The sequence below is a fragment of the Neolamprologus multifasciatus genome, chromosome 11 (genome assembly GCF_963576455.1).
Source record: "Neolamprologus multifasciatus chromosome 11, fNeoMul1.2, whole genome shotgun sequence".
Lineage (NCBI taxonomy): Eukaryota > Metazoa > Chordata > Actinopteri > Cichliformes > Cichlidae > Neolamprologus > Neolamprologus multifasciatus.
The window spans coordinates 11,056,591-11,081,313 of NC_140449.1; the positions used below are offsets into that span (position 1 = coordinate 11,056,591).

Below are 24,723 nucleotides of genomic sequence, written 5' to 3' on the forward strand. Positions count from 1 at the left end.
GAGTTAATAACTGGATCGGAATGAGGTGAGCTGGAGTTGTCAGGAATTTCCAGAGCCGGAATTCTTCCAAACACAAGATCTTTGCACTCAATTAGAGTCCTGCGTAAACCAAGGCGCTCTCTAACCCTGAGCTCCTCCAGGTGTTTGCAATATTTGTCATTATGCAAGATGCATGTGAATAAGTTACTGTCCAAGGGACAGCTCTTTGTGTTAACGTTCCGTGTGAATGTGCAGATTTTGGATAATGTTCATGCACGAAGCCTAATGTCAAATTGTTTCCGAAACACTGGGAAACACATGCTTTAAATATTCAAAAGTACTGTGGAACAGTTTGCCTTTACCCGCAAGCCACAGATTCCAGATTAGCTTCAGTAACTCGACTTGCAGTTCATGGTGAAATGCTTTCCTAAAACATGGAAACCACAAACACCCAATTCTTCAAACACGTATAAGACAAGTTAGGCCTGTAGAAATGCACGATTTTCATTTTAAAGCCACAAAACACAGCAGGACACAGTTTTAATGGAGTTTTTCTTTTGAGTTTAACAAACATATCTTTTCCAAGCAGTATTAGTAAATTATGTATACACTGTTCTCTCATTTTTTGTAATTAAATGTACAAATGTCACTATCAGGATTGTGACAGCCTCTGAGTTTTCACACATTGTCACAATGAGCCTCCTGTCTTTGATGCCCCTACAGATGGTGCCAGCTTTCTGCCTGTGGTAGTGACAGGGAGTTCAAAGGCTTCAGATGTAATCTGGCTCCTTTTTACAAAAGAAATGACAGAGGGAATAAATTGTTAATTATTTGCATTTTCCCGCTCCCTGTTTTAGAACTTCCTAGCCACCAACAGCTGTCCAGAAATCCAGGGGCATCTGTACATGAAAGAGGTGGGAAGGAAATCATGGAAGAAGGTTTACATGTTTCTGCGGCGCTCAGGGCTCTACTGTTCTACAAAAGGAACCTCAAAGGTAACGGCGGCTCGCTCCATTCATCTCAGACGCAAAATACAGTCCACCTTAAATGTAATCTCCTTGAAAGAAACTCCGTGTTATTGACGGCCGAGTTGCACACGCCTCTGTCTGTTCGTGTGCCTCCGGGCTGTCTCCTCTCTGATGTTTTGATTTATTAATTTCTGTCTCCAGGAGCCCAGACATCTACAGTTACTAGCAGACCTCGAGGACAGCAACATCTTCACTGTCATCACAGGCAAGAAGCAGCACGGCGCACCCACAGACTACGGCTTCTGCATCAAGGTGAGACGCAAGTGAGATGAAACAGATTTTATCTAATTATGAAATAGTGGAATGATGAAATATTATGAGCTGAGTATGATTCATATCCTGTGCAGTTTCTTGTTTCAGTAGCACTGGTTTATCAGCGCAGTAACTTTTTTTTTTTTTCTCCCTGTGATGTATGAGTTATAAACTCAGATGAACTGTCTTTGGTTTTCTTGTTCATATCATCTTTCTCTCTCCAATTAATAATAATGGTGATAGAAGTGGTGTCAAGAATAAGAGTGTGATGCAGTGAGCGTCGTCTCTGTTCTGATTGTGTAAATTGTTCATTGGCAGCCTAATAAAAGCAGAGGGGATATGAAGGAGCTGAGAATGCTGTGTGCAGAGGACGAACAGAGCAGAAGCTGTTGGATGACTGCTTTTCGAATCTTTAAGGTAATTCTGCACTGCCTACATCACAGTACAGCCAACATGTCTTCTACCATCAAACCTTTTAATTGTTTGTAATACAAGTAATTTGATGGCCTTTATTCACTACTCTGTTCCTTTTCCTTTGCAGTATGGGATCGTATTGTACCAGAATTACAAGATTCCTCAACAAAGGAAAACTTTACTTTCACACTTTTCAGCTCCTGTGGTAAGTTTCCTGGAGTGATTGTGCATGTAAGGATATAGTCTGACTTAGTTTAGGTGAATGATCTGCCTTCGTATGTAGTCTGTCTGCACTCTTGTATTTTGACTGTCATGCGTCTTTGTCTCCCTCTAGAGGAGCGTATCAGAGAACTCCCTCGTGGCAATGGATTTCTCAGGGAGGATAGGCAGAGTGATTGACAACCCAGTCGAAGCTCAGAGTGCTGCCATGGAGGAGGGGCACGCGTGGCGGGTGAGAGATGTTCGGCTTTTAGTTACCTGTTACCTTGTTTTTTTTGGTTTTTTGGGTTTTTTTTAGGATCCTTGCAGCTCTGTTTATGTTTGCTCCGATAATTATAGAGAGCTAGTTGGAAAAGATGAATTCATTTAATTTATAAATGTACAAGGTGACTTTTAAGTACTTGATTTAGGCTGTCTGAAATTCCATTTTCTGTCCAGTTGTAAAGGAGACAATGATCAGGTTCCACAGTCTTAAAATTAGACCATGCATTCACCACATTTGATCTGATCTTTCCTTAGCCTGTTTAATGCTTTAGTGATTGTTTTTCACTTAAAGTTATCAGAATTATGTTAATAACCTACAAATTGCTGCTGTTTACTGTCGCTCAAACAGACCATGAACTAAACCACATTGTTTTGTCTCTGTGTGGCGTCTTTCTCAGAAGAGGACTCAACGAATGAACATACTGGGGTCCCACAGTCCATTACACCACTCCTCACTAAGCTCAGGTAAATGCAAAACAGGAAAAAAAAAACTGATCCCTAACTTTGCATATTCTTTCTGTGTATATAACGGTATTTTATAAAAGTTTACTTAAAAAAAAAACTGTTCTCTGCAGTCATCCACATAGCTCAGCTCTGGTTCCATGGCAGGATAACCAGAGAAGAGTCCCACCGCATTATCCACCAGCAGGGACAAGTAGATGGGTAAGTAAGCTGGCAAAGCTTTTTTCTTTATATATTTTTACACTTATTTATTTATATATCTGTGTGTCTATATACATATAGAATCTGTAACACTAAGTGAAGGCTTTTACAACATTTCGTCTCCTTTTTTGTTGCACAGGTTGTTTCTGCTGAGAGTCAGTCAGAGTAATCCCAAGGCGTTTGTGCTCACATTGTGCCATCACCAGAAAATCAAGCATTTCCAGATCCTACCGGTAAGACGCTTACTTGTTACATGTCTCGTGCGTGTTTGTATATTGTTGCACCTGATGGCTTTACTTTACTGCATTTATGTGCTTACCAAATCTATTAGACCACCATTAAAGTAAGTAAGTGTTTTAGAACTCTGTCAAAAATTAATCAAGTATAATTCCTGTTCAGGAATGTAAGTAATTAACTCATTTTTTCCCCTTAAGATGCCAAGTTAAATGTTTGTTATTGTTTTCAACTTTTTTTAAAATACAACATTAAATTGGGAAATTCATTGATAACAATTCATTGATGATTTTGATTAGAGGTTGCCCATACTGCTACTGTGTAGATTAACCATTACAGAAACAAAAATATTATTTTGATAATTACAAGCAGTTGTTGTTGTTTAGGGCAGCTGTGGCATAAAACTTACATTGGGTGTTGGTCTAATACATTTGTTAAATACTGCAACTTCCATGGTAGCTTAATCTGTTAACCCTGTAATGCCAAGTGTACCATATTTATGAGTGTTTGTGATCTTTAAACCACCAGTGTTTTTATATATTTTTTTATTTGTATGTATGGTATGTAGCCGCTGCACGGCATCAACGCGGTTATGGCGTCAACGTCATTTTAACGACATTAACGCTGACAGCACTAATATAAAAAGCTAAATTGCACAAAAAATTCCAGATGTGGCAAAATTAAAACACATATATGCAAATTGATATTTAATTTTTAAATTTGTCATAAGGTTCAGTAATCACTCCACTTGATGATCCAGGCTTTTCAGCGTTAAAGCATTATTTCATAAGCTATGTTAAAAAATGCACCGATCAGACATTTCAAATTCTTTCGTTGATCCATAAGAGGAAAGTCTGATGTTGTCTTTTTCACCTCTTCCCTCCCTCTGCCGTTCGCTCTCGCCTGTGCCGCCAGTGTGAAGAGGATGGCCAAGGCTTCTTCAGCCTTGATGACGGCGCCACCAAGTTCACCGACCTGATTCAGCTGGTGGAGTTCTACCAGCTCAACAGAGGAGTGCTGCCTTGCAAACTCAAACACCCGTGCACCGTCGTGGCCTTATGACACCTTCGGATCACATGACCCCGCCCCCCAACACTTGACCTGACTCTGCCTAAAATGAAAAGAATCTCCCCGTTGATCGTTTCTTTTTGTTTTTATCTTTGTAAGAAGCTGGTGAATTGACTGACATTGTTGTTGTTACACTTGTTTTTATATTGTTGTGAGTTCGCTGGAGACTGCTGATTTTTTTTTTTTTTGGGGATTTTTTTTTGGGGGGGGGGATTTCGTTTCATCTGCATGGAGGTTCGAGGAGTCTGATGCACAACTTCACTCCAGAGGCTCGCAGTTTCAAGAGAAGATGAAAGAAATGAACACTGCCATTTGTGTCGATGCTGTTGCAGAATCTTCCACATTATTCTTACCAGTAGTCACCAGAAAAGCGTGGACCCTCGAGGTTTTACCACGCTGCTCAAATGTGGGCACTGTTCCCCTTCAACTGGACAATCAGCAGGAGAATTGAAGCTTTCATGCGGACCACTCTGCTCTTTAAGGACAAATGAGTCTCGCTCATTTTTATCACACGTCCTCAGAATGAATTAAGAGTTTGTCTCTTAGTTTTGTACTCGTTGAAGTGGGCATGGCATTGGATGGCGCATGATCTCTCAAGTGGCGCATTACTTAACTGTGAGGTGGTGCCATCGCCCTCTAGTGTCATAAGAATGCATGGACATTTTGAGGCACCAGGGTTTCTATTTTTTAATCCCATTGAATTTTGCAAAAATTAAAAGTTATTGAAACAAAGCTTTTGGTATAAGTACAAAATCTTTTCCCACACACTCAGCTTCAGTTATTATCATTACTAAAGACAAAATCCACCTTTTTGCATCCTGGATTTTAACAGCTCTTGATTTTCACATAAGCTTTTTATCTATCCTACCTGCAATTCAGTTTTCCAAGATATTCTTAAAGCAACTTCCACAAAAACAAAACAAGTATAACTAGAAGAGTGAATTTTGGTCAAATTAAATTGAAGCCCAGTTGAGAAAAAACCAAACAAAATGACTACTGCAGCTGTATGCAGGACGGTATCAGTGCTTCATTTCTCTTTGCCACAGCACAGGGAAGGATAACCACTAGCATTTCCTCTAGAGGTTTTATGCAGTAACTACCAACACATCAAAGGAAATGTGGTCCGTTTTTAAAAAATAAAACAAAAAATTCCCCCCAGAGATGCAGACGATCCTGTGGGGAGCCTCCATCCCACAGTGATGCTCCTTTGCTCCATAAATGACCTCATAGCTGCTGTAAAACAAACATGTGGCAATGAAAACAGTTTGGCGTGCTCTGACATTAATGGCAGACTCTGTGCATTACTTCTCACATAATGTTGCCTTTTTTTTTCCTACCTGGAACCACTTGTACCAAAACACACAGTCACACATACATTTACAGCCCACCTTTTTACCACCAGGAAAGACCTTTCACATATGAAAGTACACCATCAGAACATCCAACAGTGATACCTGTATCGCCGCCTTCTCGTTTTTCCTATCCCGGCCTTGTTACTCTTTCTTCAGCCTGCTCTTCGATAAAGTGAACATACTCTGTAAGCAGAGAGGGAAAACTGGAAATATTACTAAATATGTAATGTGTGTTTGAGTGACAACAATAGGAGCATCAGAATGAGAACAGCAGGTGTACGGTTCATACAGTTGGTCTGGAAGCAGTTGTGACTAACTTTTGTCCCACACAAAACAATTTGAATAATAAAAATAAATAAATTTTTTTGGCTGAAAACTTGTCCACGATGGAGCTCCTAGAATCACCTGTTTCAGTTTGGTGTCTCCATATAGATCAGCTTTCTCTTTGGATAGACTCTTACACTCCCGCTATAGATGACGCACAACGGGCATCTCAAAGATACACTGGACGTAAATGTTGGAGGCTCTCGCTTTCCTCCACTTAAGTAGGTTCAGAATCAACAATCTCTGCGGAGTGTTTATTTTATTTTTTTTCTACCATTTTTACATCAACAGCCATCTATTATTTGCCAGCAGGTTGTCTTAAGGTATTTTAGAAGTGAGATGCAGAATAGCAGCGCTATGTTGACACTCCGTGTGTTCACCATTATTTATGTAAGATGCAATGGCTTTTTTTTGTTTTTGTTGTTGCAGCAAAATGTTTATTTATTTACCTGGATGTGACTGATTACTTGAAATTTTTAGATATCTTTTTTCTCAGCGCTGTTCAGTACTTTTTTGTTTTGTTGTTTTTTGTCATTACTTTAAATTCATTGTTCAGGGTGATTAATAGAATCATAATGACATGACCTATATTGACTTTTTTTTTTTTTTAGTTTCGATTATTCAGCAATGATTTGTTATCATCAGTCTTGTTATGAAGTCATGTTTAAAGCACACTGGCCTCCGTAGTGTTAACATTGTCATTCCAAATGATGGCACACTGGAAAAATGAAAGAATGAAAGGTATCTGGGTTTCCCAAAGCATTGATCACTTTTAATTTTGACAGTTCTGATATTTATTCCAGATATCAAATTTTTTGGCTTTCTTGAGGTGTCCTTAAATAGAGAACCATAGACATGAACTAAAGTAATAAATCCACAAATGTTTTGGGAAACTCAGTCAAGTAGAGGACAACATTGTCATTCTTCACCTTGTTAAAAAGGAGTTTTAGAAATTAAAGTAAAAATTTTAGATTGGATATAATAAACAATGTTACAATAATGGTATCTTTTTAAGAATGAAAAAAGGACGATGCTGTTTTTAATCATTGTATGAATGCGGGAGGAGTCCGTCACTGATGTTTTACTTGCAGAGATTTGGACGACTATGGATTATCACACAACAAAGTGTTTCACAGTTGCTGGAAGTCATCCTAAACTGCTGAGTCCTTGCCGTTAGTTTAATGTAATATGAAAATGTTAAGTACCCCCCAACGAGGCTTTGTTTTGATGTAGCAGATGTTACCATGTGAGGGACAGTACAGGGAGCTTTGTAAGTGTGGGTTTATATTTTGCATAAAAACGTTGTACTTTACTTTAGTGTTGTACTAACACTAAATGCGAAACTCAGTTTAAATTGGTGAACACGTGGAAGGTGGAGTGAGGATATTTGGTTATCGATGTTTTTGCCTAACTGATCTGAATATACCTGGGTTGCTCAGGGCGCACTTGAAGCATGTTAAAATCACTGATCTGTCAAAAGACGAGTACACAATGATGACAAACTTGGATATTGTAGTTTAATTAAGCTGAGACTTTTCTCCATTGCATGCACCACCCATTTGTTAGTTGTGATTAAAGTATATATGGAGAAAATCAAACAGAACAAGCAATTTTTAAAGAACAGTGTTTTTGGTTTTTCCATTATTTGTTAATATTTTTTTCTGTTTGTTGTCAAAGGCCTGAAATACTGGTTTCCTGAGCCAGCCCTCCCCCCGCCAAATACACACTCAAATTAGACAAGCGTATATCACTCATGTTGGAGCATGTTGTTAGCTTTGGCAGACCCACAGATCTGTGCCTCTGATAAACCCCACCACCATTCCTGTGCACCAACTAGGTCTAAGTTGTGGACCAATGGCAAAGCTACTGTCCGTATACACTTGATGACTACATATAAAACACACTTACACACACACGCACACTCTGAATCTGGTATAAGCTGTTAGGAATAAATGCTTTTCTCTTCAGCTGCAGTTTTGGTATGCTTCTGGAGCTCAGACATTTGGCCCTTATTCTGCAAAGGTGGCGTGATCTGTTCTGACTCTTGTGCATTTTCATAATATTGTCATAATGCAAGATAATGTGGCTGTACAAATGAGTAAAGGTAAAAAAAATATATCTATAAAAATATAAACTGTATGAAAATACATGAAATGTATTTCAGGGAATGCAAAAAAGAAAACGGTAACTTATCTCTTTTTGTAAGAGAGAGCTTCTGTATTCATAATGTGCTTTGCTTCAATCTGTAAATAGTTTAATGGCTGATAAATCTTAATTGTAACCTTTTCAGGTATTTTTGTACAAATAAGGGACTGATATATTCTGTTTATTGTAATTAGAATAAAACATTAATACATTGATATAAAAAAAAAAAGACAGTGTTTGTCTTTATGCAGAGAAGCTTCCCTTTCATACGTCTTATTAAAAGTAGCATGTGAAGGTTTCTGTGAGGGACTAACACAGTGCATTAAATTGAATGTGAAAAGCAAATTATAAAGCTATTCTATCTGCTACTTTGGGTAAAACAGATAATTGAGTCAAGTGCTGTATACACTAAATGGACATGTCTAATAACTAATTTGGGGTGTTTCAGTCAGTCCTTTTGCATAAAACAGAACGACCCATTCTTGGGGGCTTTAAGTATTCCCTCATTTCGGGTGTGGTCCTGTAGTAGGATTCTTCTGTTATAACAAATGTTTGAAATTTCTTCCAGGACAAAAATTCACACAGACACATGCCAAAATCTTGTAGAAAGCCTTCCTGGAAACTTTAAAAATGTGATGTCATAAAACCTCTTGTAGGTAGCTTCCATTCATGAAGTGTAATACTTGGTTATTCCAGAAGAGGGTGCAGTGCTACAGCCAGCTCAAGAGCTAGCAAATAAAGTGTCTCTGGAAGAATTTGATAGATTTAGGATTTAGTACATTAAAATCTCAGAATAAATCTTTGTGATATGTGGTTAGTGGTGCTAAGAAAAGTTGGTAGTTGCGGGGCTGTCATTAAAGGCATTGTGAAATTGCCCTTTGACACCATCTGTCACGCCCTTTGGATTGTGAGTCATGTGTTGAGGCTCAGTTTTGTTGTGGGCAAAGAAAAAGTTTAAAGATTAACATGTCTGCAGCTTCGCAGCCTGCAACCAAAGAAACTTTTATAACATCCGGACACAAGGTGAGTTGCCTATACTTTTGCTTAAAACCTTTTTGTGCACACTTTGGCTGGAGAGAGTTTACTATTTGTAAAACTCTGAAAGAAATGGATTACTTTATGAACCAGTAATTGTTTTTCCATCTACCTTCTTAGTCTTACAGCTCTAAATAGACTTTATTTGAATTTGAATTTATTTATTTAAAAGGGACAGTGCAGTTTAACATAGTTCAAGTGCAAGACATGAAACTGATGTGCCGCACATAGGTTTATAGCTAGTGCTAATTTTCAACAATTGTCCCTTGTTGGGCTTACAATCTAAATAGATACATTTTCATAAAACCAAATTACATCATAAATACAATTACAGTTACTCGACAATAATTTTAAATAAAATTAAAATCCTTAGTTAAAATGACTACATCTTTGATTTCCCTTTAACCACACTTTAACCTTCAATGTAAAAGATCTAATGTCTGTAATCAATTTGATATTGGTTGGAAGTGTGTTCAACAGATGGCAGGCCTTTATAGAAAAAGCTGACTGACCGAATGTAGATCTGCGATATAATAATAATAGTGGATTGCATTTATATAGCGCTTTTCGGGACCCCTCAAAGCGCTTTACAATATCACTATTCATTCACTCTCACATTCATACACTGGTGAAGGCAAGCTACAGTTGTCTGTAGCCCTGGGGCACACTGACAGAGGCGAGGCTGCCATATCGCACCATCGGCCCCTCTGGCCATCACCAGTAGGCGGTAGGTGAAGTGTCTTGCCCAAGGAAACAACGACCGAGACTGTCCGAGCCGGGGCTCGAACCAGCAACCTTCTGGTTACAAGACGAACACCCAACTCTATTATACTATTATAAGAGCCACGATCGCCCTTATATTGTAAGGGCGATCGTGGCTCTTATAATATCTTGCAGTTGCCGTTCACCTTTCTCCTAGTAATACGAATACTATCTTGTCTCTGGATGTATCTATTGAGACACTCTGGGGCCATCCTATTTATACATTTCAAAACGAATTTAAGAAAACACAGATGATTAAAACTAAGTAGATTATATTTCTTTAAAATGTGACAGTGATGCCACCAAACAGATTTTTTATCCATTATTTTTACAGATTGATTATATAAGGACACCACAGGCTGAATTGTAGATGGTGCTGCTTGGGTCCAAACTGTCATACAATATGAAAAATGAGAAAATATCATAGAATGCATAAATAACTGAGCTACTGAAGTGGGTATATAGTGCCGAATTAACTTAAAACAATTCAGATTAGCCTTGACCGTCTTAGAGGTCTTTAATATAGGAGGTGCTTTGTCTGCGCAGTATTTCTGTGTATGTAGTTTGCTGAGACCAGGGGCGATTTTAGCCCAGTTTTGGAGGTGCTTCAGCACCCCCAAAATGAATCAAAGCACCCCAAAGATGTCTTACTTTTTTTGAAAATATTTGCTGTTTGTGGGACACACTTCTAAAAGTATAAGAAGCATACAATACTTAATTGAGATGGAACATTTTAACAACAAAAGTATAGATAACCCCTCCCCCCTCCCAAAATGGTTTGTTCCAGCTCGGCTCTCTCCTACTCGCTCTAGCGCTGTTGCTGCCAGAGCGATGGTGACTGAGACTCAGCGGAGCAGAGGTGGAAGTGCTCTGGTTTAAAACAGGACATATTAGCTGCATTTAACTTTCAGTTACTCTTTATATAGTTAGGTAGGAGTCAGACCATGTTTCTTTTTAACTGAAAAACAGTACACCAGGTAACCTGCTGTGTTGAAAATAGGGCTGCCACGATTAGTCGACTAGTCACGATTATGTCCATTATCAAAATCATCAACGACTGATTTAATAGTCAATGCGTCGTTTGAAGCTTTGTAAGATCATAAAAGACGCAGGAAGAAGTAGTAGAATTTAAGAGTGTAATAACGGACTGAAACAGAAGATGCACCACTGCATGTACAAGGATGCCAGCTGCCGTTAAACCCCGACGAAGAAGAAGGAGCTGTGTCAGTTTCCAACAATGGCGGCAGCTAGTTCGTTTTAATATTACTCTTATTATTCTTTCTGGGTCACAAAATAAATGTTTAGCATATTTTCAGGCGAGAATGTAGCTGTGTAAACCTCAAATATCTCCTCAGTTTATCAAGACACCACATATTTTCAAAAGCGCTCCAACGTTTTTGGAGACGTCTGTTACCCACTAGCTTGATAGCTAGCCGGGGGCAAGGCTCACTAGAGCCCGTGAGAACACCGGACTCCTGGCAAATCGTTTTCAAACCCACTGCGGTCTTTCGCTACTCAGGTTAAACATATATAAGTCCCTTAGATAACTTAAAAATGTTATTGTTTGGCTTTTTTTAGTATTTTATTTGTTCCTGAGTAAATCGGTTAGGCTGAGATTAAAGTTATAGTTTTTACACAGCTGAATAAATGTCAAGCAGACAACTGATTATCAGAAGTGTGAGATGCTCGAGAATATACTCCGGTGTCCCGTTATATTTTAGATAACAATAAGTTTATTAAACTTCACCGAAACAATCTGCAAATTTCATTAAAATTTAATAAACTATCATCTTGTCTTTATTTTTAGTTAGCACATACCTTAAACACTTAAAGCTGTAAGCTAATGATAGTTATATGAGAGCAGATGCATGCTGGTGCAATAAGCTGTACGCTGTACATCCAATGGATGCATGATCTGATTAGTCGACTAATTGCAAAAATAATCGGTGACTAGTCGACTATCAAAATAATCGTTTGTGGCAGCCCTAGTTGAAAACATGTTTTCCGACGATGTTTGCTCTGTAGTAAAATTAGCAATATTTGACTGCCCTGTTGATCTCATTGAAATGTATACAGCCTATTTAAAATCTAAAACTTAACATTGTCCGTAGCCTGCTGTTGTTACCACTGTCCTGTTTGAAATGTAATGAGAGAAACTGGTTATTTTGCCATATGTGCATGTGCCGATATTGAACCCAAGGTACTAACTAGCTAACTGACTGGATGCCCATTAACCTTATAACTCCTGTTGTGTGTGTGTGTGTGTGTGTGTGTGTGTGTGTGTGTGTGTGTGTGTGTGTGTGTGTGTGTACAGATTGTCAGTCCAAAGAGGGAGAGAGGAAAGAGGGGAACATGAGGACAAAGTACAAGATCAGGATGTACCAGGTAAGAAAACAGACAGGGAGTACTAACAGGCAAAACAGTAACTATTAAACTGGCAAAGAAAAAGAAAGACTAACAAACAACTTATACAATCTGGAAGTTGTGTTCTCCCTATATTAAAGCTGCTATACAGAATCTGCAAAACAAACTGGGTTGTCAGCCCTGGCACTGCATTACCATATTGAGCTTCAGTCAGAGGAAGTCACGGTTGCCAAAGACTTTATAAAGCTCAAGAGTGAGGCTGGTGCCATTCAAGATATGTTAACATTGTACAATCTTCTGGATAATCAGATCTTCCCCAAACTGAAAACTGTTATTCAGGTTGCCCTAACAAACCCAGTTAGCAGCTATAGCTGTGAAAGATATTTTAGTGTCTTGAGTCAGCTCCATACCTGGCTGAAAAGGACCATGGGTCAAAGCAGACTCCAGCACCTGGCTGTGATGTCAGTTGAGAAAGAGATGCGTGAGAGACTTGACCACCAAAATGTGATAGACAGATTTACCAACCTCAAGGTGAGGCGACATAGGTTAAAAGAAAAGAAAAAATCTGCAGAGTCATAGTAGTATCTGCAGTAAAGATCTTTTCATACATTGTATACATTGTACCAAAGGCCAAGTGTCTCCATTTTCTAATAATATTTTGTATATTTCAAGGACTCTTCTATTTTTGGAGTGTATTTTTTATGTATCTGTATTGTATTATACATACACTTTAGAAGTGAATCTCTGTCCAAAAAATGCACACAGTTTATTTTTTACTCACTATGAGCATCATTTATCATTTTTCCCCAGTAATTAAGGTTAGGATATGTATTTTTTTTTTTTATTCCAATCCATTCTTCTTTGACAGCATTTTAATAACCTTGATCAGATTTGATGGTTTTGTTACAGACTTTTCAAAAAAGTGTTTTGCTATTCTTTCAAAAATGTGGGGATTAAATTGTGTTAAAATGTACAAAACAGTGATGTCATGTTTTGTGACGAGGACCCAGGCACAGAGAGACTTGATGAATTTAAGAAACTTATGATTTAATAAAGAAATTTGCAGACTTGCACAGAGAAGGTAAAATTATGATGACTGATAATGGAGATGAAGACAACAGACGATGAGGACAGGGAGGAACAGGGGTTTAAATGCACCAAGGAGGCAGTCAGAGAGAACTCGGGACAACTGGAGGCATTTAGGGATGCAGGGACTGACAGAGACGGGGAAGAAGTCTCATTGTGATGAGAAAAGTTTACCTTGCCTGGATGGGCAGCTCTCTGGGTGCTCAGCACCCCCAAAGCTCTGATCCTAGAATCGCCCCTGGCTGAGACTGCCTTTAGATTGATTGCTAACCTAATATAAAAGTAAATAACATTCATTTAGACTGTACGTTAACAAATATTGAAGAGGGGAAAAAAAATCAGTGTATTGACAAACAGTGTTGGGAAGGTTACTTTTAAAATGTATTCCATTACAGAATACAGAATACATGCCCCAAAATGTATTCTGTAACGTATTCCGTTACGTTACTCAATGAGAGTAACGTATTCTGAATACTTTGGATTACTTAATATATTATCATGCTGTTTACAACTACATGAATGTTCTATTGCTGTGATTTATTACTGTTACTGAAGGTCCGCGGCTCCGAACCGTAGTAAAGGGACCTCTGGCTAATACGGTGGGTTCCGTGTCGGGCTCGTAGCCGAAAAATAGCTTTACTTTGTTGTCTGGGTCAACTTTGCTTGCGAGAGACAGAGAGAGGCGTTGAACGGCTGCTCCAACTGAACTGTTTTTGGAGGAAAACACGAACACGGTGTACAGTCCAGTCTTAATAGCTTACTTACAACTGGGCTTGTCAGGCACTCTTCTTGGCTGCAGTGGTTATTATTATATTTACATGCTTCCAGCTCCCGTTTTTGCTCGATGACAGCTCGTACTTTTCCTTTTTCTCCCTCCCTCGCTCACAGACACATAACGTGTATGGCAGTCCATTCTCCCTGCAGCACGGACTACACTGCCTATGATACTACATTCTTTAGAGCTATACCTGTAGCATTCTGCCTATTAACTTAGCACAACAACAACAAAAAGGCGCTCTCTCACCGTAATGCTGCCGCCTGGAACAACAGAATGTAGCTGTCAAACAAAACCCAGTCCTGACCCGCGACAATATGAAACAGGAAAATACCGCCGTGTAATCCATTTATTTCAACAAAGTAACTGTATTCTAAATACCACCTTTTTAAACGGTAACTGTAATGTAATACAGTTACTCATATTTTGTATTTTAAATACGTAACAGTGGTACATGTATTCCGTTACTCCCCAACACTGCTGACAAATGATGAATAAATAATGTAAAATAAGCATCTTTTCTGTTACCTTACACGGTTGGATGACACCACCTGTCAAACTGTCTCTTTCACTGTCACAGGAAATGTAGTCTTTTTCACTCACACACAGACTGTGTTAAGTTTTTATAAGTTCAGCCCAGTGAAAGTGCATGAGCCATCTAGTGGGAAAGTCAAACATGCAGTGAACCTCAAACCTCAATGCTCAGAAAAGTAACAAAAGGGGAAACCAAATAGGTTTGTACCTTCAATTCCAAAGTCACATTTAATGTTAATATAGTGCACATTCGTGGAAGCTGAAAGAACCCAGGTGGAGCCGCCCTCTTGATTTATGGTGGGGGGTTTGGCATACTAAATTGCATTGAAAGTTCTTTGGTGTAGTCCAGTAGTTCGCACCTGCTCTGGGAAATATTATAGCAATTCCTGAACTGAGTTAACAATTTTCTCAAAGGAAACTATTAAGAAAAGGGAAAAAAAAACTCCCTGAAAAACGGATATACCAGAATCCCTTTTTGATTGAAATAATTAAAATGGGTGAACTGAAAAACTCACTGTGGACAATTAAATGCTTATTCAACCTAGAAATGTTGACACACACACACACACATACGTGTTTTCATGATATATCAGTACGTATGACAAAAATGTGACAAATGGGAACGTGCCTTTCCGAAGGTCCTAGAGGCATGGGAATCACAAAAAGTTTGACCCATGCTTCTAGGAACACGCCCATCTGTTGAGATTTTGACTAGGGCTAAATTTTGGTCAAACCTGAATTTAATGCTACTTGTGAGGACACTGTCAGGTTTATGTGACTTATGAGTACCGCAAGGTCACAGACTGATATTTCATGTTTAGGTGAATTGTGAAGCCCATGGATACACACATAATTTTCAAGTATACATGACTTATAAGGACCAGGTAAGGGTAGGTTCTGTATTTTTAGCTTGGCTCCTTTTGAGATTACAATATAATAGGCATGGATGCACAATAGTAATGCTCACCAGTCGGGTAACTTCTGACAGAAATATCAGACATTTATGTGATAATAAAACAGTAAATCTGAGCTGTGTAGAGACTTAAAAAAAGACATAGGTCAAATGTGGTCAGTCTACTTTTTAAGTCTTAATATTGTAATGCATTAATTCATTTTGTAGTGAATGTTCATGTGAATAAAAACGTGGAACATTATCTGCCTTTCTTATCATTTAATTGCAAAAAGCACCCAGCATAAACCACAGATTTATGAGTAAGAACAATGCAATACAGAAAACTGCAATACTGACATAACTGTGGAAGTAACAAAGTATCTGTCTTGCTTGTTTCTTTTTTTCTTGCATCTTTCTTTTAATGCTATGATCCTGTTGTGGATGTAGTACCTTATGACAACCCAGTCTCTGCCTTTCAGAGCTGCCGGCTCTGCTTGGAGGCAGCAGTTACATTCCTTTTTACCTGGTACTTTGCAGCTTGTTATGAAGTGAAACGTGCCGCTCAGCAACCTTCACTTCATCATTTGTCCACTTGCTTCTCACCTTCCCAGCTGTCATAAATGGAAACAAAAGAAAATATCTTAATGTGAATGCAAGAAAAGATAGAAAATATTCTAGTTTATAATGTGAATACAAAATGTTCTTAAACCTTGCTTTCTACTGGAGCACTTTAAAGGAGCAATAAGCACAATTCATCATACTTAGGTTGAAGGAATTAAAAATGGCTATGTGAAGAACTAGAGGTGTAATTACATCTGGAGTACAGCATGAAGTCATAATCCCTCTCTCTGTGTTGATCTCCAGCCATAGACTTTGTTTGGTTTACAGGCAGTACACAACAGCACACCTAGCAGTGAAAAGATATTGCTTATTGCTCCTTTAAGGATGCTTGGAATGAACCATTTGAAGTGCTGTGTTCTGCTGGGAATCAAATAAGATGAAATGATTTATGATAAAAGTCTCAATAGTGTCATGTCTGAAAACAATAAACTTGTCCTTTGACAACAAGTATATTCAGCTAAAACATTTTGTATTTGGGTGCCTTTACCCCTTCTTGGTGAAGTGTTGCTAATGTTTTTGTTGTCCAGGGTGATTGAGGCAGAGGTGCCCTTCATGTTGTCCAGGGCAGCTGAGTAAAGCGTGTGGCTTGGAACCCCAGAATACTTGGTCCTTGAGCCTTTGAAAAGTAACAGTGAAATATGAGAATCAATGCATGCAATAGGTCTGTTTGCTTTTTTCTCTGCATTGTAGGCAAAGTCAGCATTGGGCAGTGTGTAATTCTACATTAAGGGGCTAAGGGGCGATCGTGGCTCAAGAGTTGTAATCGGAAGGTTGCCGGTTCGAGCCCCGGCTCCGACAGTCTCGGTCATTGTGTCCTTGGGCAAGACACTTCACCCGTTGCCTACTGGTGGTGGTCAGAGGGCCCGGTGGCGCCAGTGTTCGGCAGCCTCGCCTCTGTCAGTGCGCCCCAGGGTGGCTGTGGCTACAATGTAGCTGCCATCACCAGTGTGTGAATGTGTGTGTGGATGACTGAATGTGTAAAGCGCTTTGGGGTCCTTAGGGACTAGTAAAGCGCTATACAAATACAGGCCATTTACCATTTGATATGAATATTTTACATGTGTACTCATCACAGTGTGATTGTTTGAAATCGGATAGAGTATTATTATCATCATGACAACCATCCCTCTGTTCAGTTTCAGTGTAACACACACTAGAGTTGTTGGTTCTACCAATTGAGAAAGGCTACAAAAACAAATTCATGTCCTTCACAGCTTAAAACAATCTGAGGACAATGTAACACAAAAACACAAAAACATCAAATTTTGTCGGAATAAAGATCAAGCTGAAGTTTTAAAGGGAAAGTTAGGACTAACAAATGGTACGCCAATTTCATTCTCCTAAGATGTTCACAAACAAGTAATGCTAATGTTGAATATGGAAAACTTTCAATCAAACTGATTATTTTAATACAATCAAAGTGCATTTCATTTATGCACTAGGCCCAACTGACACATATACTTTATTCCAAATACAAAAAAATAATGTGTAACCTGTTGGAAGAATGAAGTGGGTATGTCACTCACCAATTGGTCTGAAGGAGGTTGAGACAGGACCTCAGCACTTGGTGTCTGCAACAAAAGACAACAATATAACGTCAGAAACATTCTGTACTGTAAATCCTGACTAGATAATTAACTACAGATCATATTTGTATCAGTGAACATTATTACAGAAGGATCTGACTTCCTTATACCAGATTCTATAGAAACTTAACACTGTACAGTTCTGCTACCCAACAATATGAGGACAGTGTAACACACACACTACAATCACTGGTCCTACCATATGAGGACTTCTACTTAAACACACTCATGTCCTTCACAGCTTAAAACAATATGAGGACATGACGACTGAACACATGTAGAGTTCATGTTCCTGACTTCTTACTTCTCCTGCTGTTGTCAATAAAAGCTCTAAACCCAACACTGATGTAAAGCCATCTATTTCCCCATAAATTAAATCATGTAAACTGATCAGTGGGAGGTTAAATGGACAAAAACATGTGTAAAAGGACAAGAATATCAAATGTAGTAAGAATAAAGATCAAAGCTGATGCTTTAAGGGAACGTTTGCACTAACAAATGGTATAGACAATTACTTTCTCCTAATGCTAATGTTGATTTTGGTTAACTTTGACTCAAACTGATTGTTTTAATACAATCAAAGTGCATTTCATTTATGCACTAGGCCCAACTGACACATATACTTGATACCAAATACAAAAAAATAATGTGTAACCTGTTGGAAGAATGAAGTGGGTATGTCACTCACCAATTGGTCTGAAGGAGGTTGAGACAGAACCTCAGCACTTGGTGTCTGCAACAAAAGACAACAATATAACGTCAGAAACATTCTCTAGTATAAATCCCGACTAGATAATTAACTACAGATCATATTTGTATCAGTGAACATTACTACAGAAGGATCTGACTTCCTTATACCAGATTCTATAGAAACTTAACACTGTACAGTTCTGCTACCCAACAATATGAGGACAGTGTAACACACACACTACAATCACTGGTCCTACCATATGAGGACTTCTACTTAAACACACTCATGTGCTTCACAGCTTAAAACAATATGAGAACAATGTAACACACACTACAATCACTGGTCATACCATATGAGGACTTCTACTTTCCTGTTGGAGGTTGAGACAGGATGGAGGGACAGCAGGGTAGTAGCTTGCACAAATGATTCTATTGACACAACAGGGAAGTGAGATTAATGAACTGAACACAACAGACTCTTTCAAAATAAAACAGGAAACATGGCATGAAAATACAAACGTGGTAATATACAGCCCTAACATAAATTCCTTAAAACGATGTTAATAACGTTATGCCAAAGTCAACTAACCCGCCACCAAACATAAGAAACTCAAAAACCTTAGAATAACGTCTGAAACGCTGGGTCAGAAACCCAGACCATGAGCGAATAACTATAATATTATTGATTTGTGCTAAATACGAAAACATTAATATTATCATTTAAATCCCCCCAAACATATCTTGTGTTGAAAAAAATGTGTGTTGCAGTTAGCTACACTTAAAAAGAGCTTAGGCTGACTGTCTCTGCAGTTGAAGATGCAGAGCACATGCTAGGCCGCAGGTCCCTTTAACTCCAGTGGGAATTTAAGAACAGTTAAATTTAACTTCTAATATCTATTGTTGAAGATAAATCTTAAGTAATTTTTTAACATTTATCATCATTCACCACTTTCAGTTTGTGCATTGTTTTAATTCCGTTTAACTAACGTTAATTAGCTTGTTAAACATACAACTTTACCTTGCGAAGTGTGCGTCGAATCATGGATATCAAAGGTAAATACATACGTCAAGATAAATCTCTCCTGAGTGCTGAAGGTCCCGGATGTGCCGTTCACGCAGAGCTCAAGCGAGTTTGTATCTTGCTGTGACCAGCAGCTCTTTGGTTGAGGCTTTCGAACAATCAGATGCAGCTTTACTCACTTGTTGACCAATCACAGACGTTGTTCTATGCTCCACTGACGAAATGCTACATCCTCTCACCAGCCATGGGCTCTCCTCGTCCATTTAACAACAAAAACACAGCAACACGCGCTGTATTTGAGGTAGGAACACTTGAGAACTGTCACAATGTTTTGCAAACTGCTGTTACAGTTAATTTCGTTCCGTTAATTTGTTTGGTACCTATTGTTAAGTAACACTTGGTACACATGTGGTTAGCTTGCTGGTCTAGTTTAAGTTAGCATGGGCATGTTGTTCACTGATGGAGTAAGGCCAAATTTGTCTTGATATTGTCAGTGTGTTATCATAAACATGTCCTAATTTGTTATGAAAAGAAGAGCAGCACCCCTAGACCCCCAGGGGAAAATACAGATAATAGATAAGCAATTTAAGAAAATAAGTATAATGTGTATAATAAATGATTTTACTGTCACTTTCCTCGGTCTGTTGACCCAGCATTTTAAGTTTTAGTTTGTTTGGATGTCGATGTTTATTTATAAGTTCTTTAGGTTCGCTAAGTTCATTTGTTTATTAGATTACCCTTGTTATGTCTGTTTTATTGTGAAAATCCTTGTCCTATATCCAGTGTGTCTAGTTTTGTTTCCCCTTGTCTTGTTAGGTCTGATTTGTCCCAGCTGTTCCTCATCCCCTCATTATCTCTCTGTGTACTTACAGTGGCTTGCAAATGTATTCGTCCCCCTTTTCCACATTTTGTCACATTACTGCCACAAACATGAATCAATTTTAATGGAATCCAATTGCAGCAAAAGGTGGTTCTACAAAGTATTGACTCAGGGGGCTGAATAATTACGCACACCCCAGTTTTCAGTTATTTATTTGTAAAAAATGTTTGGAATCATGTATGATTTTTGTTCCACTTCTCACGTGTACACCACTTTGTATTGGTCTTTCACGTGGAATTCCAATAAAATTGATTCATGTTTGTGGCTGTAATGTGACAAAATGTGGGAAAGTTTAAGGGGGCCGAATACTTTTGTAAGCCATGCTGTGGATTAATAAGACATGCTGTGGATTAATAACAAGTATGATTCAGTGCAGAGAGGTCTATTAACACATAGTGAGTGAGAAAGGTGACTGGAAAGGAAAAAACTCAGTGCATCATGGGAATCCCCCGGCAGCCTGGATTCAGGAGACAGACACTATCTCTACTTTCAAGATTAGGCTTAAAACTTTCCTTTTTGCTAAAGCATATAGTTAGGGCTGGACCAGGTGACCCTGAATCCTCCCTTAGTTATGCTGCAATAGATGTAGGCTGCCGGGAATTCCCATGATGCATTGAGTTTTTCCTTTCCAGTCACCTTTCTCACTCACTATGTGTTAATAGACCTCTCTGCATTGAATCATATCTGTTATTAACCTCTGTCTCTCTTCCACAACATGTCTTTCATCCTGTTTTCCTTCTCTCACCCCAACCGGTCGCAGCAGATGGCCGCCCCTCCCTGAGCCTGGTTCTGCCAGAGGTTTCTTCCTGTTAAAAGGGAGTTTTTCCTTCCCACTGTCGCCAAAGTGCTTGCTCATAGGTGGTCATATGATTGTTGGGTTTTTCTCTGTACCTATGAAGGGCCTTGAGGCGACTTTTTTTTGTGATTTGGCGCTATATAAATAAAATTGAATTGAAATTGAATTGTACTGCTGCATACTGTAACATTTACAGTTGCTTAGTTAATTAAGTGACTTAATTACTCACTTTTATTTACTAATTGAATTACTAAATGAAGCTGGAATTGTGCATTCTGCAGTTTTGTTATTAGTTTTTAAAGAAACAATATGCATTTTATACTATATTGTAAAAAGTATAAGGTAAGTTGAATTTAAAATATAATGAAGTGTTGACTTTTTTCATCAGTTCTTGTAGATACACAGAGTCGAGACTGAGCCTGATGATCATACTGAATCAGATGACAGCGGCAGGAATCTCCAAGTTCAACTGCAGATTGCAGATGCAATTATATTAATGCAGATTAATATAAACTCTTCAAGGGTCAAAATCTGCACACACATCATTCTGCATAGTGAAGGTCAGACAATTTGTGCATTGATCTTGAGAAGTAAGACTCATTAATTAATAGTAATATAATTAGACAAATGTTGAAACTTTATATTTCGAGACATTTTGTCAACAACAAAAAAACCCAAGATGTGCAGGCACTGATAACTGAATCTAAAGACCTTCATTTTTGTCAAGATTTGCCTGATTTAACTGTTGTTACCCTTGCTTATAGCTCACCCTAATATGTATAAAAATGGGAAAAGTTTTTGATGTGTGTTAGAATGATTGTTTAATTGGCAAGGTTTGAACGAACAATTTTCAGAAGCCTCAAATCTTATCTGTTATTATTCCACGAATGATTCAAATAAAGTTCACCTCCATTTCAACATTGAATACGACTGTGGACATAAGAGCTAAAAGGTGCTGTCCACGCATGTGTCCGCTAAGCCCCAGAAGGGTATAACCTGGGTCAAATGTGTTATTGTGTCTGACACACCTACAATATGAGGACTCGCAGAGTGACGTCACTGAAAGTGTGTTTAAAGTGTGTTAAGTTCCAAAACTGGCCAGTAGGTGCCAAAACTGAAAGTGAGCAAAAACGCTAAACACACTTAAACACACTTTTTCATAAAATTGTGATGTTTCAGGACTTTCGAGATTTTTGGTTTGGGAGCATGTTGGGAGCCTCTAGAACACTTTAGAAGGCTCAGAAAAATGAGGACCTCAAAAATGTCCTCATTTTTCTGAGCGTCCTCATTTTGTGAGTGTGTTATCATAAAATTGTCCTAAGATGTCATGAAAACAAGTACACACGCACACACACACACACACTGACATTTCTGGCCTGGGGGTTGTAAATTCCCTCAATCCAGGTGTATCTATCAAAAATGTCACACATGCAAAAATATCTAACTTTGATAACTAACATCTGCTGAAATAATAATAATGGATTGGATTTATATAGCGCTTTTCAAGGCACCCAAAGCGCTTTACAATGCCACTATTCATTCACTCTCACATTCACACACTGGTGGAGGCAAGCCACGGTTGTAGCCACAGCTGCCCTGGGGCAGACTGACAGAAGTGAGGCTGCCATATTGCGCCATCGGCCCCTCTGGCCAACACCAGTAGGCGGTAGGGTAAAGTGTCTTGCCCAAGGACACAACAACCAGGACAGAGAGCCCGGGGAACGAACCGGCAACCTTCCGGTTACAGATACGCTTCCCAACCCCCTGAGCCACAGTCACCGACAAATGACCATGAAATGAGTGATCATGCCCACCAGCACAGTGATCAGGAAGAATATAATAATTTGCTGCTTTGATAGAGAATTACATGTTGCCATAGTAAGTGGGAGCTCCTGTCTTACCTCAGTGCTATTGCACATTAGCTTACATTTTGGCTTCTATTTCAAGATGTGGATGCTGGTTCTGAGTATTTCGAACCTCGTTTTGTTAAGTCAGGATGCATTTTATAAAGAAAGAGTACTAGTGGTAATAGCATTAAAGCATTTTGACAGATTTGACTGTATGTAGTAGATAGAAATAGTAGAATAGCATTTTTAGCATAAAGCACTTTGAGTGCTCTTGTTCATTCAACTTCATATAAACTTACAGTGAATTCTAATTATTTCAGGTTGATTTCCACATCATATATGTAACACACATGGACAGCTCATAATGAGCAAAAATGAAAACAATAATAACACCAGGCTGGTTTACAAAAACATATTTTTCAGTGTGATTTCAAAAAAATTGTGTAAACAACCACTTTATTTAGTGGTGGTTTCAAATTGGATGCATTAGGCTTTTCCTTTGTCACAAAAAAAGTACCTCCTAACTGTGCAAAAGTACAATGCGTTATCATAAAATTACAAATTACTAACACTATTTTTGTTATTAGTTGTTTATTTTATCTTTATGTGCACATTATTTTAGTGCTAATTGTGTCTTTATGTCTGTATCTGTGTACATTTAGAGGATGTGGTAAAAATATATGTAAAAAGACTGAGTGCCCGTTTTTGTGTGTTTGTATGCACTGTGTGCACGAGTGCAATGTACATGTGTGTGTGGAGACATGGTAATAGCAGCTCCAGGAACTCCTTGTGAATCAGTCTTTCTTACGTTGGCCATGAGCCCCATTCCCATTGGCTGGTCTGGTGGGGGTTGGTGGGATGAGGGTGGTAAGTGGCAAGATAAAAGGAGCAAATGTCTCTTGTCCTGCTTACACACACACGCAAACACACTCACCACGTGCCTAGCTGTCGGTCTCTTTGTGGACGCTAAAGGAAGAGATCCACAATTCAAACACCGCTGCTGAAGCTGAAGCTCACCTGTAGATGTGAGTATACAGACACACACACATAGACACACACAGATATTCATGCAACATGTGTAATCCTATTTGGGATAAGGATAAGGATAAGGGACTCACTTGTCATCTCAACAAGGGACAGAGACTTGCAGGGTGAAACACTTGTTGAATGATAGCAGTAGTGGAGCTCAGGGGGCAATGTTCATATGCTGTTGTAGCACTGAATCAGCAGTTTGACAGTCGTTTCTGTTCAAATACGGTGTCTTTAAAGCTTGTGTTCTTGTGCTTCTATTCATTTATTGTAGGACTGCAAAAGGTTTGCTTGTTACTGTGAGACGCGTGAAATGGAAATTAAATGCGTTGAAATAATTCAATGTTAACACAAACAAGGAAGTCTTGATGGTGGCTTGATTTGAACAGATTTATGAAACTGACACTGTTATGAAACCATGCCTGTACTCCATACAGTGAATGCAAATGGAGCTTTTGGCCTGTTTAAGTTGTGCAAGCAATGCACAGCACATTTTCAACGACAGCTATGTGCTGTGCTGCTGCTGTCTCTGTTCACAGACTTGGATATAATATGGAGTGCTCTACTTGAAGCATACTGATGCTGAATTACTAGTATTTTTTTTTTTTTTTAAATTCTGTTTACTTAAAAAAAAGTTACTTTTTTTTATTTAAAATGACATCACTGTCTGTTCTGTTGTTTACAGGTTGTTTTGGTTTATTGTGGGCAGAAGTAACACACATAATTGTATGGATGCTTCTGTTGTGCTTACTGTGCTCTTGTATATTTAGAATTGTTTGTCTTTGTCCTTTTTTCCTCTCTCTTGTCTTTTCCTTTTATTGTTCTGGTCCAGTGGTTCTTAACCTGGGTTCGATCGAACCCTA

At 38.6% G+C, this 24,723-nt stretch overlaps 2 protein-coding genes and 2 long non-coding RNA genes across 10 annotated transcripts in view; 2 read left to right on the forward strand and 2 right to left on the reverse strand.

The window, feature by feature from the left end:
• The window catches only part of grb10b (growth factor receptor-bound protein 10b), a 61,069-nt gene extending 55,968 nt beyond the window's left edge, over nt 1-5,101 (forward strand). For 2 of the 3 annotated variants that reach the window (XM_085176062.1, XM_085176061.1), the window contains exons 9-17: nt 837-974; nt 1,149-1,259; nt 1,578-1,676; nt 1,801-1,878; nt 2,008-2,124; nt 2,555-2,621; nt 2,732-2,819; nt 2,959-3,052; nt 3,969-5,101. In XM_085176062.1, coding sequence (XP_085032188.1) covers nt 837-974; nt 1,149-1,259; nt 1,578-1,676; nt 1,801-1,878; nt 2,008-2,124; nt 2,555-2,621; nt 2,732-2,819; nt 2,959-3,052; nt 3,969-4,115 — 939 coding nt within the window. In that variant the 3' untranslated portion in view covers nt 4,116-5,101. The remainder of the gene's footprint in view (nt 1-836; nt 975-1,148; nt 1,260-1,577; nt 1,677-1,800; nt 1,879-2,007; nt 2,125-2,554; nt 2,622-2,731; nt 2,820-2,958; nt 3,053-3,968) is intronic. The other variant, XM_085176063.1, reaches the window with a different exon arrangement.
• A 135-nt stretch (nt 5,102-5,236) lies between these two features.
• ddc (dopa decarboxylase) overlaps nt 5,237-24,723 on the forward strand; it is a 42,316-nt gene continuing 22,829 nt past the window's right edge. Inside the window, exons 1-2 of one of the 2 annotated variants that reach the window (XM_085176065.1) lie at nt 5,237-8,965; nt 12,054-12,124. The gene's annotated coding sequence lies outside the window, so the exon portion shown is untranslated. Of the gene's footprint in view, nt 8,966-12,053; nt 12,125-23,746; nt 23,857-24,723 lie in introns of those variants that run through there. The other variant, XM_085176066.1, reaches the window with a different exon arrangement.
• Nucleotides 6,051-12,060, reverse strand: LOC146507861 (uncharacterized). Its single transcript, XR_014876664.1, has 2 exons — nt 11,749-12,060; nt 6,051-10,535 (listed from the first exon to the last, which is right to left on the reverse strand). It is a non-coding gene; the product is annotated as an uncharacterized LOC146507861 (long non-coding RNA).
• LOC146507862 (uncharacterized) lies at nt 15,576-21,263 on the reverse strand. Of its 4 annotated transcripts, XR_014876660.1 has the most exons (5): nt 18,638-21,242; nt 18,286-18,330; nt 17,538-17,582; nt 16,499-16,627; nt 15,576-16,001 (listed from the first exon to the last, which is right to left on the reverse strand). It is a non-coding gene; the product is annotated as an uncharacterized LOC146507862 (long non-coding RNA). The 4 variants fall into 4 exon arrangements; XR_014876659.1 differs by having other exon boundaries at nt 16,499-17,582; nt 18,638-21,263; XR_014876662.1 differs by lacking the exon at nt 17,538-17,582 and having other exon boundaries at nt 18,638-21,241.